This window comes from Apodemus sylvaticus, chromosome 5, assembly GCF_947179515.1.
Source record: "Apodemus sylvaticus chromosome 5, mApoSyl1.1, whole genome shotgun sequence".
Taxonomy (NCBI): domain Eukaryota; kingdom Metazoa; phylum Chordata; class Mammalia; order Rodentia; family Muridae; genus Apodemus; species Apodemus sylvaticus.
This window is the reverse complement of record NC_067476.1, coordinates 4,876,884-4,900,419: the sequence shown is the minus strand read 5'-3', so window position 1 is coordinate 4,900,419 and position 23,536 is coordinate 4,876,884. Positions and strand designations below refer to the sequence as shown.

At 48.3% G+C, this 23,536-nt stretch overlaps 1 protein-coding gene across 3 annotated transcripts; it reads left to right on the top strand.

Moving 5' to 3' along the window:
* The first annotated feature begins 84 nt into the window (after positions 1-84).
* On the top strand, positions 85-22,561 carry Ubac1 (UBA domain containing 1). 3 transcript variants are annotated; one of them, XM_052181864.1, is made up of 10 exons: positions 87-424; positions 5,620-5,740; positions 6,665-6,738; positions 11,138-11,245; positions 12,294-12,396; positions 12,584-12,692; positions 13,598-13,829; positions 15,102-15,188; positions 16,050-16,188; positions 22,038-22,561. In XM_052181864.1, the coding sequence occupies exons 1-10, from the start codon at positions 287-289 to the stop codon at positions 22,151-22,153; spliced, it is 1,227 nt and encodes a 408-aa protein (XP_052037824.1). In that variant the 5' UTR covers positions 87-286; the 3' UTR covers positions 22,154-22,561. The 3 variants fall into 3 exon arrangements, with proteins under 3 accessions (XP_052037827.1, XP_052037825.1, XP_052037824.1); XM_052181867.1 differs by lacking the exon at positions 22,038-22,561 and having other exon boundaries at positions 85-424; positions 15,902-16,109; XM_052181865.1 differs by lacking the exon at positions 16,050-16,188 and having other exon boundaries at positions 86-424.
* The last annotated feature ends 975 nt before the right edge of the window (positions 22,562-23,536 follow it).

Genomic DNA, 23,536 nt, shown 5'->3' with positions numbered 1-23,536 from the left:
CTACAAAAAAAAACCACATTTCCCGGCATACCCACGGGCGCCCATTACGCATTTCCGGCGCGGCTGCGACACTGCGTTCCCGGCGGCTACGGCGACGCGGGCAGTGGCAGCGAGGGTACAGCTCCTGCCCCTTCAGTGACGGGCGGCCGAGCTGACAGGAGCCGGGGCGGGGCAGCGGCAGCCAGCGAAGGAGCGCGCGGCGGCCCGGCCCCGCCCCTGGTCCTCCCGCCAGCCCCAGTGACCTTCACGGGTTCGGGCGGCGGGTGCAGGCCCGGGTGGCGGCGCGATGTTTGTGCAGGAGGAGAAGATCTTCGCGGGCAAGGTGCTTCGGCTGCACATCTGCGCAGCCGACGGCGCCGAGTGGCTGGAAGAGGCGACTGAGGACACATCGGTGGAGAAGCTCAAGGAGAGTTGCCTCAAACACGTAAGGCCGAGCTCCTTACGACCCAGTTCCACCTCTGCCTTCGTTCTGGAAACCAGAAACCTAGACTTATGTCCCAGACTCCGCCCCAGCCCCCCAGCTTCCCATCTGCCCCACACTCCTATCTCTACCTAGACGCCAGATTTTCGCTTCTTCCTGGACCGGTCCCCAGGTCCTGCCGTGCAGCAGCCCGCTGCTCCCAGCCTTTGCTCCTCCGGTCCGGGGCAGCGCCTCCCGCCCCTTTTTTTCTACACCTCGAATCGAATCTCAAACCTAGCAGCTCAGAGAAGAGCATCTCGCCCGGTTGATGGGCGAGCTTTATTTAATTGCTGCAATGTGCTATGGAGGTGAAGGCTAAAGTGTACGGAGTCTGGGAGAGGAAAAGGCAAGGGTTCATGTTTTTCTAATCTTGGGGCTTGCCTGCTGTTGGGATGAGGTTTTAGTTTTCTCCAGAAGCTGGAAGTAACTAGATCTCATTATAAGAGGGCTGGCTCCTTGCCTGGAGAGCCAGCTGCTAGGAACCCCTGGCCGGGACTTGACACTTATCTGTAGTCACTTAAAATAGTGCCACTGTGGGACAAGTCCCTTGGCTTCTACTTTCTATTGGGGCACCAGTTGATTGAGTGAGAAGGTCTCTTTGCCAGCAAGTGACATTTGTCAAGTTTTCTTCCATTCAATGAACATTGTACTATAGTTAGCTTTTTAGTTTTAGTTAAGTCTTAGAATTAGTTCTTGAAGCCTTCCTGGCTCTAATTGCTCTCAGTTAAAGGTGAAACTGATGCCTGTTAGACACTGGTGGCCTATGGAGACACTGTACCAGGCATGGTTAGTGCCAGACAGCTTTTTAGAGGGGTCTCTTTGGAAAGTTAGGGATCTACAGCAGTGGGTTGTGTTAAAGTTCAGCATTGTGTTTCCTCTAAAGGCAGTCTTCAAGTTACTATAGCAGCTGCTTGCAAAGGTAGTTTATCATCTGTGTGCCTTTGTGTAGTCAGTGTGTAATGCCAGGCAGGCTCCAAGAGATCTGTTTCAAGCCCCTCTTTTGCATTGCATTAGGTTTTGAGTAACCATGGATTTCTGTGTCTGTGGTTCACCTCAGTGAGGCTCACATGCTCAAGGGCAAAATGTCTTTAGACTGTCCAAGGAATCCCCAATCTTTAAGCTTGTGCTGAGCCTGTGGGTTTTCTCCATAGCAAGACCGAGAGGCTCAGCACAAGCTTAAAGATCGGTGCCTCCCTGGGCATCTAGACTGTTCCCTAGAATCCATGCTGGTCTAGTGGTATGCTGTGTCATCCCTTAGGTCGCGTTCCTCAGGGCTGAGCTTGGAATAACCTCAAAGCCAGTGGAAGGATCGAAGGAATGAAAGGTGTTGTCAGCCTCAAACCACATGGGCACGGGCTGCCCCTCACTGCTGTGACACCTTACCTGCCTGGCTCACTCATGGTGTGGATATACAAAAGCAGCATGGCAGTAGCCTGTGGGGGAGTGGGAGATGACTCAGGTGCTTACTAATACACTTTAGGAGTGGGATGGGTAGGCATCAGGCTTTAATATGATGCTAATTATTTGTGATATTTAATATTCCCGTTGATACTGGAGTTGTATCATTTTGCCCATTTCTGTCATTATTCTTGTTTAAATTGAGACTGTATTCTATTCCACATTCTCCAGTTCTGAGGGCTAAAGCAGCAAGAGATTCACAGCATACTACCTATTGTAAATTACAGGACTAGAGAGCAGAGGCATCAGAACTGACCCACCTCCAGGTCCCATCAGCTCCACAAATCATTATTAGAAAAGAGGATTTTCTCGTTGTACCTGACTGTCTCCCTGGAAACTGTTGTGCACAAGATAGTGCTGTCTTGACTTGTGTTCTCTTTACTCCCCTGTGCGCCCTGGTTCCTGGGGTTGGTATCACTGTTGGTTTTTTCTTCTTTCCTCTTTTCCTGAGGGGCATGATATAGTTTTTTTAAAAAATTTTCTCTCACAGCACTCCTGGGAGTTAACAGTTGCATCAAGGAGAGGCTTGTTATTAAAATTCTTAAGGAATAGATTTGTTTTCTGCCTCCCCCTTTTGTTTTATCCAAAGTGACTTCACTCTGGTATTCCCCAGCCTCCACTGCCTGTGTCTAGGAAAGGGATGCAGTAAGGCAGTAAGCCCTCTTTTCTAAAGGGGTTAGTGGTGATCTGGTGTGATGGGGGCTGTAGTGTGGAGGAACTTTTCTGTAGTGTAAAGCATCTGGATGAAGCAGCACAAGACTTCTTCTCCACAGCCTAAACTGTCCTGTGTCCTGCGAAGATTCAGGCCCTGTTATCTGTTTTTTTTGGTTGTTGTTGTTTTGTTTTGTTTTGTTTTTAAGAGATTCATTTATTTATTTAATATATATGAGTATGCTGTTGTCTTCAGACACTCCAGAAGAGGGCATTGGATCCCATTACAAATGGTTGTGAGCCACCATGTGGTTGCTGGGATTTGAACTCAGGACCTCTGGAAGAGCAGTCAGTGCTCTTAACTGCTGAGCCGTCTCTCCAGCCCCCAGGTCCTGTTACCTTTCCATGATGTACAATACCAGACATGAGCAGAAGCTAATGACAGACACGTCTGGGATATGTGCACGTGAACATAGGGTTGTGGTGGTGTGTAGTGTGATGACCTATGTCATGTCTTGTTCCTGGTGTACTGCTGACATGCTTCAGAATACAGTTACTCTTTTTTAATTGTGTTTTAGACTGTATTCTGAACTTGACAAATCTGCGAGGATTAGCCAGGGATTTTAGAATTTCAGAGCTTCTCACTTAGTATATTTGGAAGCAGAATGGGTGTTCTACTGTTTTGGTTGTCATGACCAGGTACCACATCAAGGCAAATGAAGGGATGTTTATTTCAGTTCATGGTTTGAAGGGATACGGTTCTTTATGGCAGTGGTGGGGCATAGTGGCAAGTGGCCCTGTCAGCGGGAGCCTGGGGCTGCTGGCTCACATATCTTTGGATCCGGAAGCAGAAAGGGCAGTGCTGGCGCTCAGTTGGCTGACTGACTTGTATTCAGTCTGGAACTCTAGCAGCTCCTGGGATGGGGCTACCACATTCAGGCTTGGTTTTCTTCCCCATCATTTAATTCTCTGTGGAAAGCCCTCATAGACACCCGGCAGTGTGCCTTATCAATGCTGTAGGTAATTCTTAATTCAAACAAATTGACATTATTAAAGAACCATTTTCAGGTTCAAGGTTCTCTGCTTCGTCACAATGGTGAGTAAGTTGGTTGCTGTAGGGTAGATTTATCTTATAAGCCCTTACTCGGCAGCTTTGTCTGTGTGATAGTCCACTTTTCAAAACTGGTTTCCATCTGAGACTGATGCAAGATTCTGGTACTCTAACATTCCAGGGTCCAGAGGGAAGCGCACACTTCTGTGTTCTCTTGTCCTCTGGTTAGCAGCCATGTATTCAGAGGCCCTGTGTTGAGTGTGTGCATCACGGTACCCAAGCTGCCTTCCAGAACATCCAGGAAGGCTGAAGAACCCTGTGTCCTGAATGTGCAAGGTGGCCCACTCCGGGATGGCCAAAGCTTCCTCCTCCACGCCTGTGTCCCTTTCAGGTTTAGAAAGCACTAGTGAGTCCTCTCAATGGGTTTCCTGAACTTCTTCCATTCTTAATCTAACACCAGGGACCCATAGCAGCAAAAAATAGTAGTTATAGTCCTTGGCCTTGTTCTGAGTTTGGAGAGGAGCTGCAGCTGACTTGGTATTCTGTGTGGTACCTGGGCCTAGGAAAGTTGTGTGATGCTGGGCAGTGGTGGACTTGTGGAAACTTGTACAAATTTGGGTGAGTGTACCTGGTGTTGAACACACAGGCACAAGTGAGCCCCCGTTTGTGCCATGTGGCACCAGCAGTGTGTTCTTGGTCTTTGTCTCCTTGGCAATCAGAGGCAGGCAGGACTCTGCCATTGGAGATGGTGTGTTTGCATTCTGTATGAGTGAGTGCCGGAGCCTGGCTGAGCTCATAGGCTATGATTGCCAGGCCTCTGTCTGTGGTGGAAGATTGAAGGGATTGCACTAGCCTCCACTCAGTATGTGAAGTCACTTGTCATGATGTAGGTGTCTGCAGGATCACCTGCTGGGTCCTTTCAGAGGTAGCACTGATAGTTTGCTCTCTACCTCCTCTGCCTGATGCTGTCACTAGGTTCCAGGGCCCTGAAGACATCAACACAGCTGTGTCCCCCCCTCCCCCCCAATCTCCTGTAGGCTGCATCTGGAGTAGGGTATTGCTTGGGCCCAGGACTAGGCTGAGGACAGTTGTGCAATGATCTGTTGAAGACTTTGTGGTATTCACGGGGCAGATGTTGCCTCCTTGCTCCTGGAAAGCAGTCTTCTCTCTGTGCAGTTCTTCTGCCTTTTATGTGTCTGCTGATGCAAATGCATAAAGCAGCTAGATCTTCAGATCCTCAGGAGACCACAGGCATATATTCATCTAAAAGGTATTTTCCAGATCTTTCCAAACTAAAGTTATTTGGGTTGCAAGTGCTTGTCAGTAGGATCTTGCGTTCCCAAGCTCTTAGCCCATCCCAAGAGTCTACGATGGGGTGGTTTTAAGCTTGAAAGCGGGGAGGGACCAGTGCTTGTGGGCATTTTACTCAGCTTTTTTAAAAGTCATGTATGGGGATTCTTTACTGTCATTTATGATCTAATGTCTTCACAGAATGAAAATGCAATAATTCCAAGGGTGGGAGATGGCTTAGTTGGTAAAGTGTCTCCTATACAAGCATGAGGATTTGGCTTTGGATCCCCAGTGCCTGTGTAAAGACCAGTGGCAGCAGCATGTCTGTCATCCCAGTGTTACGGTGGGGTGAGGAGGAGGGCAAACAGGAGAGGGTCTTGAGCTTGTAGGCCAGTCGGCAGAGTTGAGTTGATAAGCCAGGTTCAGTGAGAGATACTGTCTCAAAAACTAACGTGGGTAGTTGGGGAAGACCCCCAGCATTAGCCTCTGGCTGCCATATGCTTTTGGAAACACATATACATACCCCCATGAAAACATATATACACTACACACGTATACACGACATCATATATACAATACACCTATATACACGACAGAGAGACAGAGGAGCCTTAGTAAGTCCATGGGTGGCTTGAGATGTCAGGCTCTGTGTTACTCCCATCATAATTTACTTCCGATATAGAGATTTGTGGCTTAATTCTTCCCCCAGGGTGCTCATGGGAGCTTAGAAGACCCCAAGAATGTGACCCACCATAAGTTAATACATGCTGCTTCAGAGAGGGTGCTGAGTGACAGCAAAACGATCTTGGAAGAAAACATCCAGGACCAAGGTAAGGAGGCTGAGGCAGAGCCCACAGAGCATGGAGCCTGCGTCCCCGGGTCGCCCACAGGTGCTTTTCTGAAGTCACACAAGAGCAGGACAACTAGGTTGACTGGATTTTTGTTTTCAGTTAAAAGAAGTACGTATTTTGGTGTACTTGTGAAAAATAGCAGAAACTTAAACCAGACAACTGGCAGACATCCAAGAAGCCAAATTCACATGTTATGTTTAGTTCTCTTTTCAAGCAAAAGCAGATCCTGGAGCTCGTGTAGCTCTGTGCTGGAAGTACTCATCATGGCGGCCGGCAGTCCGAGGGCCGAGTGACGCACACCCACTTTTCACTCAGACTTGGCTCTGGGACAAAACTCGTTTTCTGCATGTCATTCAAATAAGGACTTCTGATGAGCTATGACCAAACTCAAAATGGAGGGAGAGGTGGCCCTCTCCCTCTCGCCCACCATGGTGAACAGTGTTGCCTGGCTACAGGTTGCTCATGCTTTATTTTATTACTTCACAGATTTTTAGAACTGAGCCCTTGGAAATAAAGACATTGTGCAAGCTGTCCACTAGTGCTCTGTATGGCTATCAGGGGTGTTCAGTTCTCACCTCTGAAGCCCCAGGTCATCTATGGTGACCCCATGGCCACTTCAGAGCTGAGGAGGGAACACTTGCTTGGTTGGGGGCACCCAGGGACCCTGGCTTCTAAGACCCTCAAGCATTAAGCACTGCTCTTGTGTGTCATGTGCATATGTGGTGTGTGTGTGTGCACACAGGCAAGCGGCCGTGCTCACCTGCCATTCTGGTTCTGTAGCTCTGAGCCCCAGTCCTCACGCGTGTATAGCAAGCCCTTAAGCCGCTGAGCCATCTCCCTGAGATGTCATTTATGGCTATAGGACAGTAACTGACTTCATAAATATAACTTGTTTTTTTCTAGACGTCTTGTTACTGATAAAAAAGCGTGCTCCTTCTCCGCTCCCTAAGATGGCTGATGTCTCAGCAGAAGAAAAGGTAAGTTTCAGCGTTCGGAGCTAGGGCTCTTCACTGCTAGGTGTCTCTCATGTGTCAGACTTTAAAGAAGTCCTTGAATTATTTTCTGGGACTGTATAGTCCCTCCACACCACGTGTAGTCTAAGGGGCCCCTCGTCACGGCTGAGCCTGTTCTGCTCTTCGTGATTGCTGAGCAGTGACAGAGGAGCTGCCACTGGTCTGCAGGCAGAAGAGAGTGCGAACACTGTCCTCAGCAGGGGCTTCTTCCATGCAATAGCCAGTGTGGCTCCTGCACATAAAGGGTGGGCATGCAGAGAGGTGACGAGCAGCTGCGCACCTGGTTTGACCTGTGTGTGTCCTTGCAATTTTGCAGTTATGCCGAGTTCCATGTCCTGAAATCTGTGTTAGAGTGTCTTCTGGGGCTTACACCTTCATTTTATCTAGGGGCCTTAGGAAAACTACCCCTTTGTCTCTTGTGCAGTGACTGCCCAGAGTCCATCCTTCAGCCAGGTTCTCTAATGCAGTGCAAGATTCATCCTGTCAGTAGCCTGTCTGCTCTAACACCAGACCACATGCCTGTGCCTAGTGGAGGGAAGTTGTTTATAAAGATTATTTTTTTATCTGTGTATTTCTATGCGCCTGTGTGTCTGTACCCACAGAGGTCAGAAGAGGCTATCTGATCCCCTGGAGCTGGAGTTATAGATGGCAGTGTGCCTCCTGAGGGCGGTTAGGAGCTGAATGTAGGCCCTGTGGAAGAGTAGCAAGCTCTTCAGTGCTGAACCGTCTCTCCATCCCAGGATGCACTCTTTTAAGGGCAGTCACTTCTGTTTAACACCTCTTCCTGTCTTAGGGCTCTGGAGTTTCTTATACATGCTTTGAAATGCTAGGGAGAGAGTGTTGGTCTGAGGGAAGGCTCAGGCCAACCTTGGGTAGACGTATGACCTGATATCAGATGAGTTACTTTGGGGTCTCTGCTGGGCCAGAGGATATAGGAGAGTGCCAAGCCTTCACACCCTCCCTATCTTTGGCCACCTGGTCATGGCGATGGGTGGGTGTGGGTGTGGGTATAGTCAGCAGCATATGGGCAGGCTGTTCCATCCATCTTCACCAGACAGATCCTGGGCCTCACCCTGCTTTCCTAGCTGATAGCAGAGCTCAGATTATAGTTCTAACTGCATGTTTCGGCTTGAAGTCCCTGTAACTATTAAGAACATAGTTCTGGGGACTGATGAGATGGCTCAGTGAGTGGTTAAGAGCACTGGCTGCTCTTCCAGAGGTCCTGAGTTCAATTTCCGGTAACCACATGGTGGCTCATGACTATCTATAAGGGAATTTGATGCCCCCTTCTAGCAGGCATTAAGAACATTCATTAAGCCGGGCAGTGGTGGCGCACACTTTAATCCCAGCACTTGGAAGGCAGAGGCAGGCGGATTTCTGAGTTCGAGGCCAGCCTGGTCTACAGGATGAGTTCCAGGACAGCCAGGGCTATACAGAGAAACCCTGTCTTGAAAAAACAAAAAACCAAAACCAAACCAAACCAAAACAAAAAAAGAACACTCATTAATAAATAAATAAGTACATAAGTAATAAATTAAGAAACCTAGTTCTGACCACAAACTATGTAACCTGCTGCTTGCTTAAGGTACTTAAGTTACCTAGCTAGTAGCTTGCTAGAGCTGCCTTGACACAGTACATAACTGCAAAGTTAAAAATCATCGCATTATTTAAAATTCTAAGTAAAAATAATGCAGTTATTAAGAGTCAAAGAGTACTACAAATCTAATAAATTGACTCACATTTCCTAAAGGAAGTCACTTAACTAGTGGTGTTGGGACTGACACCCACCCCAGTTCACCTCTAATTCCTTCAGCTGTGATCTTCAGTAATTCTCCTCCTGCTCTCTAGAGATTCTGCATTCAGTGCTCTTTCTGGAGTTACAGTGTTAGATGTGGCCTCTTAGTGATAAGGGTACAGCTCTTTTCCTGGCCTCTTCTTTTGAGTGATAGTGAATGCCGGGTGAAGCTGGTCCTGTTTACTTACTGTTGTCACTGAAATCCTCATTTCTGCGAGGAGTATAGCATATTAGGATTTCTTTTTGTCTTGGGCCTGGGGATGTAGCTTAGTGGTTGAATCTTGTGTGTCAAAGGTCCTCAGGTGCTTCTGGCCTATGTGTGCTGTTTGAATTGCTACTGTGCAGCCAGCTCTGATTCTCTGTGTCGAATGTGGGATTCCTGTGGCCTCCTTTGGTTGCCACAGATCTGCTTTCTGAATCTAGTATTAAGGCTTGTGAGGACAGAAGGCTCAGCCAAGGTTGTTGGAAGGATGTGCTTCTAGGTACTTTGAGACAGTTGACAGGACTCTGTCACTGTGGTCAGCTGAAAGCTACCTGTAGTTCCTGGAGTGGTTTGCATGGCTTTCCATCTTCACCAGGGAGGCAGAGATGTTTAGTGGTTGAACCCCCTTGCTGGAAAGAGTGATACTGTTTGTAAGGACTTAAAGTAGCTAGGCCCGAAAACCATTTGCCCTTTCTGCATTTATCTGTGCCATGTGATATAACCCAAGCCAAGGACTGATCACCCTGCTTACGTCCCAGGCTCTTGTAGACTCGGGGCCTGTCAGCAGGATGCACAGGGCTGTCTGAGCTCTGCTTCTGCAGAACCGAGTGTTTCCCTTCGAAGTGTCAGACTTGGCATGACTGGGACTTAGTACCTACGGCGGCATCCTAGAGGAGGAAGGGCTTATTGTGACGCACACTCTTGAGAAGTTTCAGTCTGGAATCATCTGGGGTCATTGCTTGTAGGCTGTAACTGCAGAAACATGGAGGAAGAACCAGCAAACAAAAGCTTTTCACTGCATGCTAGTCAGGAACAAAGAAGAGTGACAGGAAGGGACAGGACATACTCTTAAAACACTCTGCCTCTGCCTCCTGGGTACTGGTGCACGCGTTTAGTCCCAGCACTCAGGAGGCAGAGGCAGGTGGATCTCAAGTTTCAGGCAGCCAGGGCTCCACAGAGAAACCTGTCTGGGAAAAACAAAACAAACAGAAAGACACATTTCACATCCACACTTTGTCTAAGCAGGCCTTGCTTTCCATAGTTGTGCCATCTGCAGCTCCTCGGATGTTTGGGGTTTTTCAGGTAAAGCCTTGCTATGTAGTTTTTGCTAGTTCTGTTTCTGTGTAGACTTGTTGGCTTTGTCCTTTCGCCCTAGCCTCCCAGGTGCTGGTATTACTGATGTTCCACCAAACCTGTTTTCTCTGATTGATCTTGATAATTTCTTTCTTGATCTCTTCTCTGCAGCTGTTGTTGACTGGCCTGGTGGGCCATCCTGTGGATTTCCTTAACTGTATCTTTTAACTGTTCTATAGCCCTTTTACATGGCTGCTTTGGTTCTTGCCGGTGGCCCCCTGGTATGCACATACTGGGTGGGTGTGGCTTGGGGTTGATGGTGCGGAGGTGCCACCTCCCTTACCTGTTCCTCCTCCTCTTCTCATTACTTTTATTTTTCCTCTTCTTGGTCTTGGAAGTGTTCCTATGCCCCTAGCCTCTGAGAGCCCTGGAGGCTTGTTGGTTCTTTATGCCTAGGTGGCTTGTGCTCAGCTGCTGGCAGAGACCTTGTACCCTTCCTGTCTCATTTGTTCTGGTTGGCTTGCTGAGTCTGAGTAGCTGGGCTGAACAAGAAGCAGAACAGTAGCTGGTGCAGCCCCTTCCCTTTTCCCTTCCCTCCCCGAGTGCAGCCTTCCACTCTGGGGTCTCAGGCCAACTCTACTGCTGTTGGCCAAAGCCGCGAGGCAGAGGTACCGTTCTGGCTCTTAGATCCCAGGCCTGCTTTCTCTGGCCCCAGTATCCTGCTGCCCTTTGGTAGGTTGGTGTAGCCTGCTCTTGGTAGGTTCTGCCCTGTGGGCTCTTGGCATTAGCTGTGGCCCCAGCCATCCTTTGTGTGTGTCTTCTAACCGTTCTGTAGCTTGTTTACTGTTCTCTTCCTGTACATTCGGAACTTGCTGAGTGCTGCGGCCACTGCTGGTTTGTTTCTCTCCTATCGTCCTTATCTGTGAGCTTCTGCCACCTTGTCTTTTACTTTCATTCGTGGAGGCTGGGAGGCCTCCAGGGTTCACTGCAGCTGTGTGCTGCCTCCGGAGGCCTCTTCCCCAGCCCTGATGAAGTACCACCCTCTCTGTCATCATGTGCATATGGGTGCATATGGTTTGTAACAGGTAAGGTCATGTCTGGAGTATCTAGTTAGGCTTCTGCTTCTAGTTCTGAGCACAGAACTTTCCAGAATCCTCTAATTCAAGGGGATTGAATATACCTAAGGCTTAGAAGGTTACCGTTCTCCTTTTCTTTGGGCTGTTGTTCCGTGTTCATTGTCACACTCTTCATGGTCCTGGGCGCTTTTCTGACTTGAGTCATTTTCTCTGCAGAAGAAACAAGAGCAAAAGGCTCCAGACAAAGATGCTATTCTGCGAGCAACGGCCAACCTGCCTGCCTGCAGCACAGACCGGACTGCTGTCCAGACCACCATGAGAGACGTGAGTGCCTGCCTAGTGTGTGGCTTCGTCAAGCTCTTTAAAAGTGCTTGCTGATGGTATGGTGATTGGCATATGCTTGTGGTTCCAGCATTCAGGAGACTGAGACAGGAGGATGGCTTGAGCTTAGGTTTGAAGCTAGCTTGGATGTTATAGTTAGGACCACCCCTCCCCCCTCCCATGAATCTGAAACAGAATATTCAGGAACCTTTTACTACTTTTGAACTGTTCCATAAACTACAATTTTTTCAAACTACAAAGTTGACAAAATTACCTGTAGCACTGGACAGACAGACAGCTATATAGAAATGTAATGCCTTTGCTCTGAGTACAGCAAAGCTTTCAGGGAATAGTCTGAGCTCCCCAGTTACTTTGGACAAGGAAAGCTAAAGTCAAAGCCTGCAGCATGCTTACATGGGCCAACTGTGATAAGGTGTGTGATAAGGTGTGCTTGTGTGTGTAGGAGTTGGGGGAAGTGGCCACCACTTACCTTCGTTAGGCCCCCATCCGTCAGGACACTGCTGGAAGCCAGACCTCTTTGGGGTCTCTTTTGAAGAGGTCCTTTTGATAAGAGCTTTGTAGTTCTTCAGTGACTGACTGGGGTGTGTCCCTGCCTGGTGTCTGTGGGTCCAGCCCTGAATTCAGCCTCTCAGGAGGCTGTGGTGTCTGATCTCCAGGCCCTGTACTAGGCAAGGGGCTGCTGCACTAGTCTAGTGTCCTGAAGTTCTTCCTTAGTTTTTGAGATAATAGTTTCACTGTGTAGATCAGGCTGGCCTTGAATTCACAGAGATCTGCATTTGCCTTTTCACTCTGAGATTAAAGGTAAGGGCCAATATGCCCTTGTAGATTTGGAGGGCTATGTCCAGGATAGGGTTGCAGATTTAAGCAAGTTTGTTGGACATTCTGAGAAATAATTTTTTTTTTGAGACAGGGTGTATAGTTTAGGGTAGCCTCAAACTCCTAGCAATCACCTTTTCCTAGCTTCACAGAGCAGGGATTCCAGGTGCGCATCACTGTACCAGGCATGATCTCTTTCTTCCTTCTGCCGCAGTTCCAGACAGAGCTCCGGAAGATCCTCGTGTCTCTCATTGAGGTGGCACAGAAGCTGCTAGCACTGAATCCCGATGCAGTTGAATTGTTTAAGAAGGCGAATGGTATGAGTGGGTCCGAGGCTGTGCCTAACTGTCCCCAGCCCTCACACTGAAAGCAGGTTCTGCTTTGGTTAATGGGAGAGAGGCTTTTGTGTCAGTAATTGCTAGGTGAGGTGAGCCTCTGCAGATGAGGCTGGGGGCTTCAAAGGGCTCAGGAATCCCCTCATGAGGGCCTTGTCTTTCTCCTCAGCTATGCTGGATGAAGATGAAGATGAGCGTGTGGATGAGACTGCCTTGCGGCAGCTCACAGAGATGGGCTTTCCTGAGAGCAGAGCCTCAAAGGCCCTTCGGCTGAACCAGTACGCTTCCCTCGCCCTGGGCTTCCCTCTGACCCCTTCCCATCTCTGGAGTCATACTTTTTTTTTTAAAGATTTATTTAAAATTTTTATCTATTTGTGTATATGTACATGTGTGTATGGGTGCCCATAGAAGCCAGAAGAGGAAGTTGAATCTTCTGGAGCTGGAGTTACAGACTGGTGTGAACTGCCTGACAGGGGTGCTAGGAACCAAACTCAGGAGCTCTTCATCTTAATCTCCGACCCAGTTCTCCGGCCCTGCTAAGCCAGTGCTAATTGTGTATTTTAGTAGGAGCACCTTACTGTTGTGCTTCAGAAGTGCCTTCATTTATGATCTTTTTGGGATATGTGGGTGTGCGTGTGCACGTGCGTGTGTATTGAGGGTTTTTGTTACTTGTGTTGGTCTTTAACTCCTGGGCTTAGCAGTCCTCCTGCCTTAGGCTCCTGAGTAGCTGGGACTGAAGGTGTGGCCCACAATACGTGGCTGTTAGGAGGGTAAAAATCAGTCTGTAATGTGTTCCGCACTCTCAAGTTAGGAGAGCTCTGAGCCAGACCTGCTCCTGGCAGGACAGGGATTCTTAACAGTCCTTGCACTTCTGGTTTTACCGCTCACTCAGATCCCATATGAAGTCTAGACCAGAGCTGGTCGACAGCAGAGTTCTTTGTGCTCTGTACCTAGGGCCTGGACTCCTTTGTCTCTGGTGTTTGGGCATGTGTCTGTGCTTGTTTTATTGGGTCTTGGGGGTTTGAGGTGAGAGCTTTGTGGAGGTTTCCATCCCAAGAGATCATCTGCCACCATTTCTGTGGCCGATCTTGTTATCTCCGTTGAGACATTGGAGTACATAGGATAGGAAAATTTCCAGTAACCATTCTGGAGGAGTGAAGAAGAATCTCTTGTTCCCTTCTAGCATGTCAGTGCCTCAGGCCATGGAGTGGCTGATTGAACACTCGGAAGATCCAGCTATTGACACACCTCTTCCAGGCCATGCCACCCAAGCAGGTGCAAGTGCTGCACCCACCACCTCCGCCTCCTCTGAAGCTGCTGTGGGAACTGGTGTTGAAGATGAGGAGTCTCGGGATGAGCTCACAGAAATCTTCAAGAAGATACGCAGGAAAAAGGAATTCCGAGCAGATGCTCGGGTATGTGATGGGGGCCTCAGTATGAGGATGAGTTTGTGGTTGTGTTGTGCAAGGAAACTGGGGGACCTGGAGTCTATGGGAGTTCTCATTCAGGCCTGGGGACTTGGTTCCTCATATCTAAAGTCCATGCTTTGGTCCAGGTGGCTTCTTCCAGCTCAGTGACATCTCTTGAAAAGCTGAACATACAAGCTTCTGTCCTCTACAAATGCTGCTGCACCTGTTGCCGTGGCCTTGGTGGACAGTGTTCAGAGAGCTAGAGGATATCTTGTGGGCTGGCCAGGGAGGGGGAGTGCATCGTGCTGGCTGCTGGCTAAGGACCCAGGATGTGGGATACCTGTGTGCCTTCTGTTAGCTGCCGCACTGATACTTTCTCCCCTTTGTGTTCTTTATGCACCTTCCTGGGCTTTTTTTTTTTTTTTTTTTTTTTTTTTTTTGGTTTTTCAAGACAGGGTTTCTCTGTGTAGTCCAGGCTATCCTGGAACTCACTCTGTAGACCAGGCTGGCCTTGAACTCAGAAATCCACCTGCCTCTGTCTCCTGAGTGCTGGGACGGCTATAATTTTAATTCTTTCTTTGGCCTTTCACTTTCAGGTTACAGATCAGCCCACTCAGGCTGCATTCTACCTGCCCCCTAGATTTTGGCATGTTGAATAAATAGTTTTCTTAGGGTGTCATCTGTGGCTTGTATTTTTTTTTTTAAGATTTATTCATTTTATTTCCATGGGTACACTTTAGCTGTCTTCAGACACCCTAGAAAGAGGGCATTGGATCCCATTACAGATGGCTGTGAGCCACCATGTGGTTGCTGGGATTTGAATTCAAGACCTCTAGAAGAGCAGTCAGTGCTCCTAACCTCTGAACATCTCTCCAGCCGCCTAGCTTGTTTTTTTTGTTGTTGTTGTTTGTTTGTTTTGTTTTGTTTTTGTTTTAATAGGAATCCCATTGGCCAGGTTGGGAGGTTTCTGCAGATAAATGGGGCTTCACTTCTGCAGAGCTGAGAAAAACTGCCACCTAGGGCCTGAGTTCCATCAGTGGTCCTGGTCTACTCACGTGCAGTAGCAAATGCACTTCCAAGGCACTACTTCTCTCTTTGGCTGCAGAGATAAATGTTTCCTCACCTTGGGATTAAGGGAGGGTGCTCTTTCCTGCCTCATGTGGGCCCCAGGCTGCCTTCTGCTGTGACTGACTGCAGGGAACCTGTGCAGCAGGGGTGCTGCTCCTTGGTGGCAGTGCCCTCCGCTGAGGGGCTGACCGGTGTGTTCTTCCCTCCTAGGCCGTCATTTCACTGATGGAGATGGGCTTTGATGAGAAGGAAGTGATTGATGCCCTCCGAGTGAACAACAACCAGCAGAACGCTGCAGTGAGTTCTGCTTTGAGCCTCTCACATCCCCTGTACCTCATGTGGCATGCCTTGGGAATGTCCCTTGTGTCAAGACTTCCACACATAGTTGGCGATGGCACTCTTTATATGAAATGTTAGGGCAGATGGTTCAAATAGAAACCGAGAATGCCCTGGACCCACAGTGCTCTTTGTGTGCACATTCTCTGGGCTATGAGCTGTTAAAATTGAATCCAATAGGACGGATTTAATAGCACACCTTTAATTCCAACACTTGGGAGGAGAGGCAGGCAGATCCCTGAGTTTGAAGTTAGCCTGATCTACAGAGCAAGTTCCAGGACAGCCAGGGCTACACAGAGAAACCTTGTCTCAAAAAAAAAAAAACAACAAAAAACAAACAAACAAAAAAACCTAAATAAACAAATGAAAAAGGATCAATTATCATGTCATGAACACATAGCACTGCTGACAGGCAGGCTGTCTCTGTCCAGGGAGCCCTCTGTGACCTCCTCGCTTGTGTGTGGAGTCAAAGCTCAGACAGCTGAGAGACAGTTCTGGATATAGACTCTCCAGGCTCATTGCTGTGGAGATAGACTGTCATACTGGGATTCCCTCGAAGAAAGCAGGATGTTTGGGACTGTGCTGTGACCAGGGCCATGGCTGTGATCAAATTGAAGACAGCGCCAGGTCTTCTAAGAAATCCAGACTGATACTTCCTTCTGTCTCTATTCTAGCTGAATGTGGACCAGGTTTGTACATGTTAGGGCCCCCTTCCAGACTTTGCAACCATGGGGGCTTGTGGAGAGCCACAGAAAGGGACAGGTGAGCCTTACATACTTTGAGAAGGAACTAACAGCTCGTCTGGTGTTCTTGGGTTTTTAGTGTGAATGGCTGCTGGGGGACCGGAAGCCATCCCCTGAGGAGTTGGACCAGGGCATCGATCCCAATAGCCCTCTCTTTCAGGCCATCCTGGACAACCCAGTGGTGCAGCTGGGTTTGACAAACCCTAAGACATTGCTAGGTATGTGTGCTTACTTAGGCTAGCGTGGGTGAGGAACACATGCGGGTGGATTCCCTGCCACAAGACAGGTGCCAGTGAAACGGCTTGGGCACTGATACTGCACCATGCCAACTGGCTTGTGCCAGGCCTCATAGCTGTGCAGAAGCCTTGGAGTCAGGCTCTGCCGTGATGGGATGAGCTTCTGTCTCTGCGGAATTGGGGGATTTGGAAGAGTGGAACTGTGGCCTGTATGGGAATAGGAGACAGTATGGTTTTGATTTTGCTTGTTATTTATAAGGAATTTCTTTGATAATTATTTTTTTTTTACCTGTGATGTATCTTAAAAATCCACATAATGGGGCTGGCAAGATTAGTGGGTATTTGCTGGCAAGTCTGAGTTTGACCCCCAGAAACACATGGTGAAAAATGTGAGCTGACTTCTGCTTGTACACTGTGGCATGTGTATGCCCCCCAAGAAAATAAATAAATACATGCTAAAAATATAAATAAAACCTAAGTCTGCCACTTTAAAAATAGGGCAAGGGTGTAGTGGGGCATGCCTTTAATCCCAGCACTCAGGAGACAGAGGCAGGCAAATCTCTGACTTTGAGGCTGGCATGGTCTACAGAGTAAGTTCCAGGACAGCCAAGGCTACACAGAAAAACTCTGTCTGAAAAAAACCAAAAACCAAACAAAACCTAAACCAAAACAAAAAATAGAACTAAATAGTTAGGGATATGCCATTCATTTGAAAACTGTTGTCGTGGCCACGCCTATATCTCAGCACTTGGAAGGCAAATGCCAGAGACTTGAGAGGTCTAGACCAGCCTGGTGGCTTCTCCCCGCACATCAGTCATCATCGATAGCACAGTGCTGGTTCCAGGAGTGTGCGCAGACACTCAGGTCACAATGGAACCTGGGGACTGCTGTGGTTTACACCTACAGTCTCAGAGAATGACAGAGTTCCAGGTCAGCCTGAGCTAAGAGTGAGACCTTGTCTCAAAGAAAGAGCAGAAAAAGTATAGAATTGCTTAAGCTCTACAGATTCCTTTTGGCTTCTAATGCGACAGCAATGCCAGGAGTGTGGCTGTTCAGGGTGATTCTGAACTGTTCAGGGTGATGACAGGATGAAAAGTCCATGCGTGTCTCTGTGTATGCACTTCTTTTTCCTTGAAGGTTTTTTGTTTGTTTGTTTGTTTGTTTTGAGCCAGCTATTGGCCTCCTGGATCAAGATGGGCCTTGCGTCAGTGTTTTAGTCCTGTGAGTGCAGAGGTCTGATCATCCAGTCCCTACTCCTCCTGAACCCTCCCTCTCATGCCCTTCCTATACATCATCATCCCCTGCATACAAGTGTGACCATGACCCGAGGACTTTTCCTTGGCTTTCCTGTAGGCTTTGGCCAGTCTTATACATGTTTTCTGTCTTTCCCTGCTTTATAATGTGGCCTCACTTTTTAGGCCGTTTCTGTAACTTATTACCATATCTCCCGTGAGGTGTTGTAAACTATTCCACAGGTCAGGAGTGACTGTCCTGCTGTCCAGTGTGTGTGGGTTATTTCCTTGAATGCAGAAACTCTTTCCTGTCCCTCAGTGCAGATGGGCTGCTGTGGACTGGCCTTCCAGGGCTAGGGTGAGCACAGAGAGAAGGGACTGCTGCTCAGGCAGGCAGGCAGGCAGGCGGGCTTGCTATGTCCTGTGCTCTCTGGTCTAGATGGAGCTCAGCTGTGGGTACAGCACAGGGGCTTCCCCTGTTTCCATGTCTCTCTTCCTTTCTTCATTTACCGAGGAAGTCCTTCACACAGTCTGAACACTGGCTCTTTCTGGCTTACTATGTATTGTCCTATTTCTGGTTTCCTATCAGGTAGCTTTTGGGAACAGAAGTCCTCTGTTTCCTTGAACTTGGTTTTTTTTTTTTTTTTTTTTAATGGCCAGACATTTCTCTTAGGTTGCTGGAGAGTTTTGAAATTTCTTTAGTCCATCATTTAGCCGAAAGTATGTGTGCCTGCGTGCGTGCAGGTGTGTGGTTGTAGCATGTACAGTAGAAGGAACACAATTGTCCATTGTGTATTTGAGGCTGTGTTTGGTATTTTCATTGTCTCTGTTCTTTCACACTGAGAACATCTCTATCCCAACCCTTGTCAGGCTGTATGTAGATCTTTTTTGTTGTTGTTTTGTTTTTGTTTTTGTTTTTTCAAGACAGGGTTTCTCCCTGTAGCCTTGGCTGTCCTGGAACTCACTGTAGACCAGTCTGGCTTTCAACTCAGAGAGGTCTAAGTGCTTCAGCTTCTAAGTGCTAGGATTAAAGCTGTACTCCACCACCACCTGGCTGATAGTTTATAAGAAATGCCTTACACTTCCACACTGCTGGTCATCAACAGAGGAAGTCAGGACTGGAATTCGAGCAGGTCAGGAAGCAGGAGCTGATGCAGAGGCCATGGAGGGATGTTTCTTACTGGCTTGCTCAGCCTGCTCTCTTATAGAACCCAAGAATACCAGCCCAGGGATGGCACCACCCACAAGGGGCCCTCCCCCCCTTGATCACCAACTGAGAAAATGCCTTACAGCTGGATCTCATGGAGGCACTTCCTCACCTGAAGCTCCTTTCTCTGTGATAACTCCAGCCTGTGTCAAGTTGACACACGAAACCAGCCAGTATAAGAAATAAACAGGTGTTGCCTTAGGCTCTGACCAGAGGACTTTATTGTTCTCTGTGCTGGGGTTTCAGCGCCTGGCATGCCACACACTTTATGACTGAGCTTTCTTTTCATATGTCAATGTGGACTTTGCTGTGTATTGGTTAGTGTGTTTTAAGGTGCATTTGGCCAGGTGAGAGAAGCTCTTCCTTCATTTTAGGTACTGGCTGTTTAGTCTTAGCTTCTGTAGACTGTCAGGTGTATATTTAGCTAGTGTCAGCCCTTCCTCTTTTCTGAAATAAACCACCCCAGGTGAGCATACTTGGTCTGCACCTGCTGGGGCGTGGGCCCGGAGGGGAGGCGGAGGTCTGTGGACTCCTCCTCAGAGCAGCAGCCTGCTCACAGGGCAGGGCACCAGCACTCAGCGTAGCAGGACTGAGTTGGCAGTGGGCATTGGCTCTCTGCCGCATCTGCACTGCAGGGCTGATGCCATCCCTGCAGGACTCCTGTGGAGGTCAACAGCAGCCAGGATGGCCTGCTTGTGCCATCTCCTGCAGGGATATGTGCCTCTCAAGCTCTAATTAGGTATTTATTATGCTTATTAATAAAATAAAAACAACTACCCTGGGCTGGGGAGCTGGCTCAGTGAGTAAGGCTACGTGCCACCAAGTCCAGCAACCTGGGGCTGCTTCCTGGAGCTCTTCTTTTCCCTTTGACCTGGAGGCATCTGTTTTCTTTTTTCTTTTTTTTTCTTTTTTTTTTCTTTTTTTTTTTTTTTTTGTTTTTTGGATTTGGTTTTTGGAGACAGGGTTTCTCTGTATAGCTCTGGCTGTCCTGTAACTCACTCTGTAGACCAGGCTGGCCTCGAACTCAGAAATCCTCTAGCCTCTGCTTCCCAGAGTGTTGGGATTACAGGTGTGCGCCACCATCACCCAGCTGTTTTGTTTTTTTTTTTAAGATTTATTTATTTTATGTATATGAGTACTCTGTAGCTGTACAGATGGTTGTGAGCCATCATGTGGTTGCTGGGAATTGAACTCAGGATCTCTGTTTGCTCCAGCCCAAAGATTTATTTATTGTTATATGTAAGTACACTATGGCTGTCTTCAGATTTGATGGGATTTGAACTCAGGACCTTCGGAAGAGCAATCAGTGCTTTTAACCGCTGAGCCATCTCACCAGCCTAGCATGTATTTTTCAGTTGTGACACTCATTTTAGAGCTTGTGCAGGTAAGGAACACCTGCCCATTGATGCTGCCTTATATCAGTTTTTGGCTACTTTATGGATTCTTCTTCCTACCACCCTTGTCCACCCTTTCAACCCCTGACAATAGTCGGAGGAGAAAAAAGAATAGAGGGGGAAAGGGGGCGACAGTATTGTTAGACTACTTTCTCCTGACTGACAGTGTTGGGTTCCTTGGGGCAGGTTTGATCTGCATCCTCAGGATACCTAAATTTCTTCTTACTTCATTTTTGTGCTGCATGATTACTTAATAAACCACGACCAACAGCAGCCCGCCCAGCTCTTGGGGCCCAGCGTTTATACACCCTCTGGAAAGGTCTCCAGAATCCTGAACATCACAGTCACAGAATTATCTGTTGCTGGCAAAATCACAGTCAGCTGCTGTGGGCAGTCGGAAGCAGCCCCATATCCCACACCTGGGATTAAAACAAAAATGTATTCCCATATTTTTGTGTTTTTTAAAGAAACCAAAGCTAATTGTTACTGTATTACCTGTTACAGATGGTCCTGATGTGCTTAATTTTCTAGGGTCACTGTGTAGTACACATGTGTATGTGAACATGTGTGTGTGTCTCAGATGCCTTCCATACCATGTATTTATTCATGTGTGCAGATGAACATGTGTCTGTGCTGTGGACATCAGAGCTCAACTATGGCTGTCACTCCTCCACTACCCACCTTGTTTCTTACGTTATTTATTTGTGTGGGGAGGGCTAACATCGTCATATGGATGTCAGGACAATTTGCAAGAGTTTTCTTGCTCCTCCCTTGGCGTCCCTGGGACTGAACTCGGGTCATCAGACTTGGTGGCAGATTCCTTTACTTGTTAAGCCATTTTGCCATCTCCCATTTTCATTTTTTTGAGACAAGGTCCTTTGTTAACTTGGAAATTGCTGAGTAGGCTAGGCTGGCCAGCCAGTAAGCCCCAGGTCCTTCCTCTCCGCCTCCCCAGTGCTGGGATTACAAGCACTTACTGTCATGCCCTGCTTTTTATATGAATACTGGAGATTAAGTCAGGTCCTCATTCTTGCATGGCAAGTGCTTTTATCCATTGAGCCATCTTCCCAGCCCTAATTTTGTGAAACTCTAGAAAATCAAAGTTTGCCAGGTGGCGGTGTTGGTGACTCACACCTTTAGTCCCAGCACTGTGGTAGGCAGAGACAGGTAGATCTCTGAGTTTGAGGCCAACCTGGTCTACAGATCAAGTTCTAGGACAGCCAGGGCTACACAGAGAAACCTTGTCTTGAAAATCCAGGAAGAAAGAAAAGAGAAAAGAAAAGGTTCTTATTTTTAAAATATTTATTAGTGTGTGTGTGTGTGTGTGTGTGTGTGTGTACACACGCTCATTTGTTTTAGTGATGGACCTGGGGCCTGTACATGCTGAGCAAATGATTACTATTGGACTGTACTCAAGCCGTCCATGACATGTCACTGTGTCAGGGCTGAACATGGAGGTTTTTCCAGGATGATAGATGGCACGTGCAGTTAATCCCAGTACTTGGGAGTCAGAGGCAGGGGGATTTCTTGAGTTCAAGGCTAGTCTGGTGAGTTCCAAAACAGCCAGTGCTACACAGAGATTCTGTCTCGAAAGAAAGAAAAACTCTGCTGAAGCATATTTGTACCAAGGATTTTTCACATGGCTGTTTCCCGTGGTATGTGGACAGGGACATTTGCAAACCTGACTTTTGAGTCTGCTAGAGCCTTTCCAGAGTTGGACTATGAGCTGGAGTACTGTGAGCACACAGGCAGTCCATCTCTGTCAAAGATGTACGCGCACGCGTGGGCAGCTGACCACCCTGCCCTTCTGATGGCTCTGAGTTGGGTGCAGTGACCACACAGGCAGTCTACTCCCTGCCGGTGGCCCCTGAAGTCGGTCTGGTCAGTAGCTCAGGCACTATGGTTGGCTCCTAAGGGTGAGTGTCAGGGCCATTGAAAAGGGCTCAGTATGCATGGCGGTGTTTGGTGCAGCCTCTCAGCTCTGCTGTTTTCCCACAGCATTTGAAGACATGCTGGAGAACCCACTCAACAGCACCCAGTGGATGAACGACCCAGAGACGGGCCCGGTCATGCTGCAGATCTCTAGAATCTTCCAGACACTGAACCGCACGTAGGTAGTACCTACTGTGCTCCTTGGCTGTGCAGTCGCAGCAGTCTGTGAGGCAGTGGGCACAGGGCTCAGCCGGGATCCTGCCTGGACCACAGCTTCGGTGACTCTCCTTTCTTGACTTAACTGCTTATCAACTTCTGCCATGTGGTTTGAAAGTTGCAGTCCCAGCTTCTGACAGGTGTTTACAGAAAGTGGCCGTCGCACTGGGAAGGTGAATGATTGCTGCCCCGTCCCTCCAGATGCTCTGCTGGGCTCCTGAAGTGCTACTTGAATTGACCCTTAGGTGTTTGCTTGTGGAGCCCAATGTATTTTAAAGAAGGCATGTTCTGATCCAAAGTGTTATGTCAAGTGTGCTAATTTAACCAGACTGACTCACAGATGGCTTCTTTAATAAATAAACCCTTTTCCTATTTTTACTGTGTTACTTCATGGGAGCCAGGACATCCTATGTATCTCCTAGGCTGCGCACATGTCACCTGCCCAGAGCAGGGGCCATTGCTACTTTTTTCTAGACAGGGTTTATCTGTGTAGCCCTGTTTGACCTAGAATTCACTCTGCAGACCAGGCTGGCCTTGAACTCAGAAATCTGCCTCCTGAACGCTGGGATTAAAGGCGTGTACCACGCTCCCCCCCCCCCCCCCCAGCTTTTCTGGCTGCTGCTTTACTTGGAAACCCAAATCCTCTGGGCCCAGCTCAAGTTGCAGGCCTTCCCCTGCGTGCGTGCGTGCGTGCGTGCGTGCGTGCGTGCGTACACTCACAGATGCCTGTGCACTTTGTGCCAGAACACAAATGTGGAGATCACACCTACCCTACTTAGGAGTTGGTTCTTTCCTTCCAGCACGGTCCCAGGGATCAAGCTCAGCTCATCAGGCATCAAAACAAACCAATGAGCGAACACCCCTCTAACTCACCTTGCTGACTCATGCTCTAGTCCCCTTCCTGTGACCCCTTGGGCTTCCTGTAACTCTGTGGCTCAGGATGAGTTACTGTGAAAAGCATTTAGCTATCACGTGTATCTGAGAAGCAGCTGCACAGGTGAAATGTAGACGTAGCTGCAGCCTTGGCACTCACCCTGTTGGAGCTGAGCCCGAAGACTCCAAGAACATGGTTCTAGGTGCTGGGAAGGTAGCTCAGCGGGTGGACTGTCCTCTGCACAAGCATGAGGACCTGAGTTCAGATCCAGCACCCATGTAAAAGGCTAGGCATGGCGGCACACAGCTGTAATGCCAATATTTGGAGATGGTAAGTGGAGTCTCCATCCTGGGGGTTAACAAGATAAACTGGAAAGTGATAGAAGACACAAGACACTGACGGGCAGTAGTGGTGCCTGCCTTTAATCCCAGCACTCAGGAGGCAGAGGCAGGCGGATTTCTGAGTTCAAGGCCAG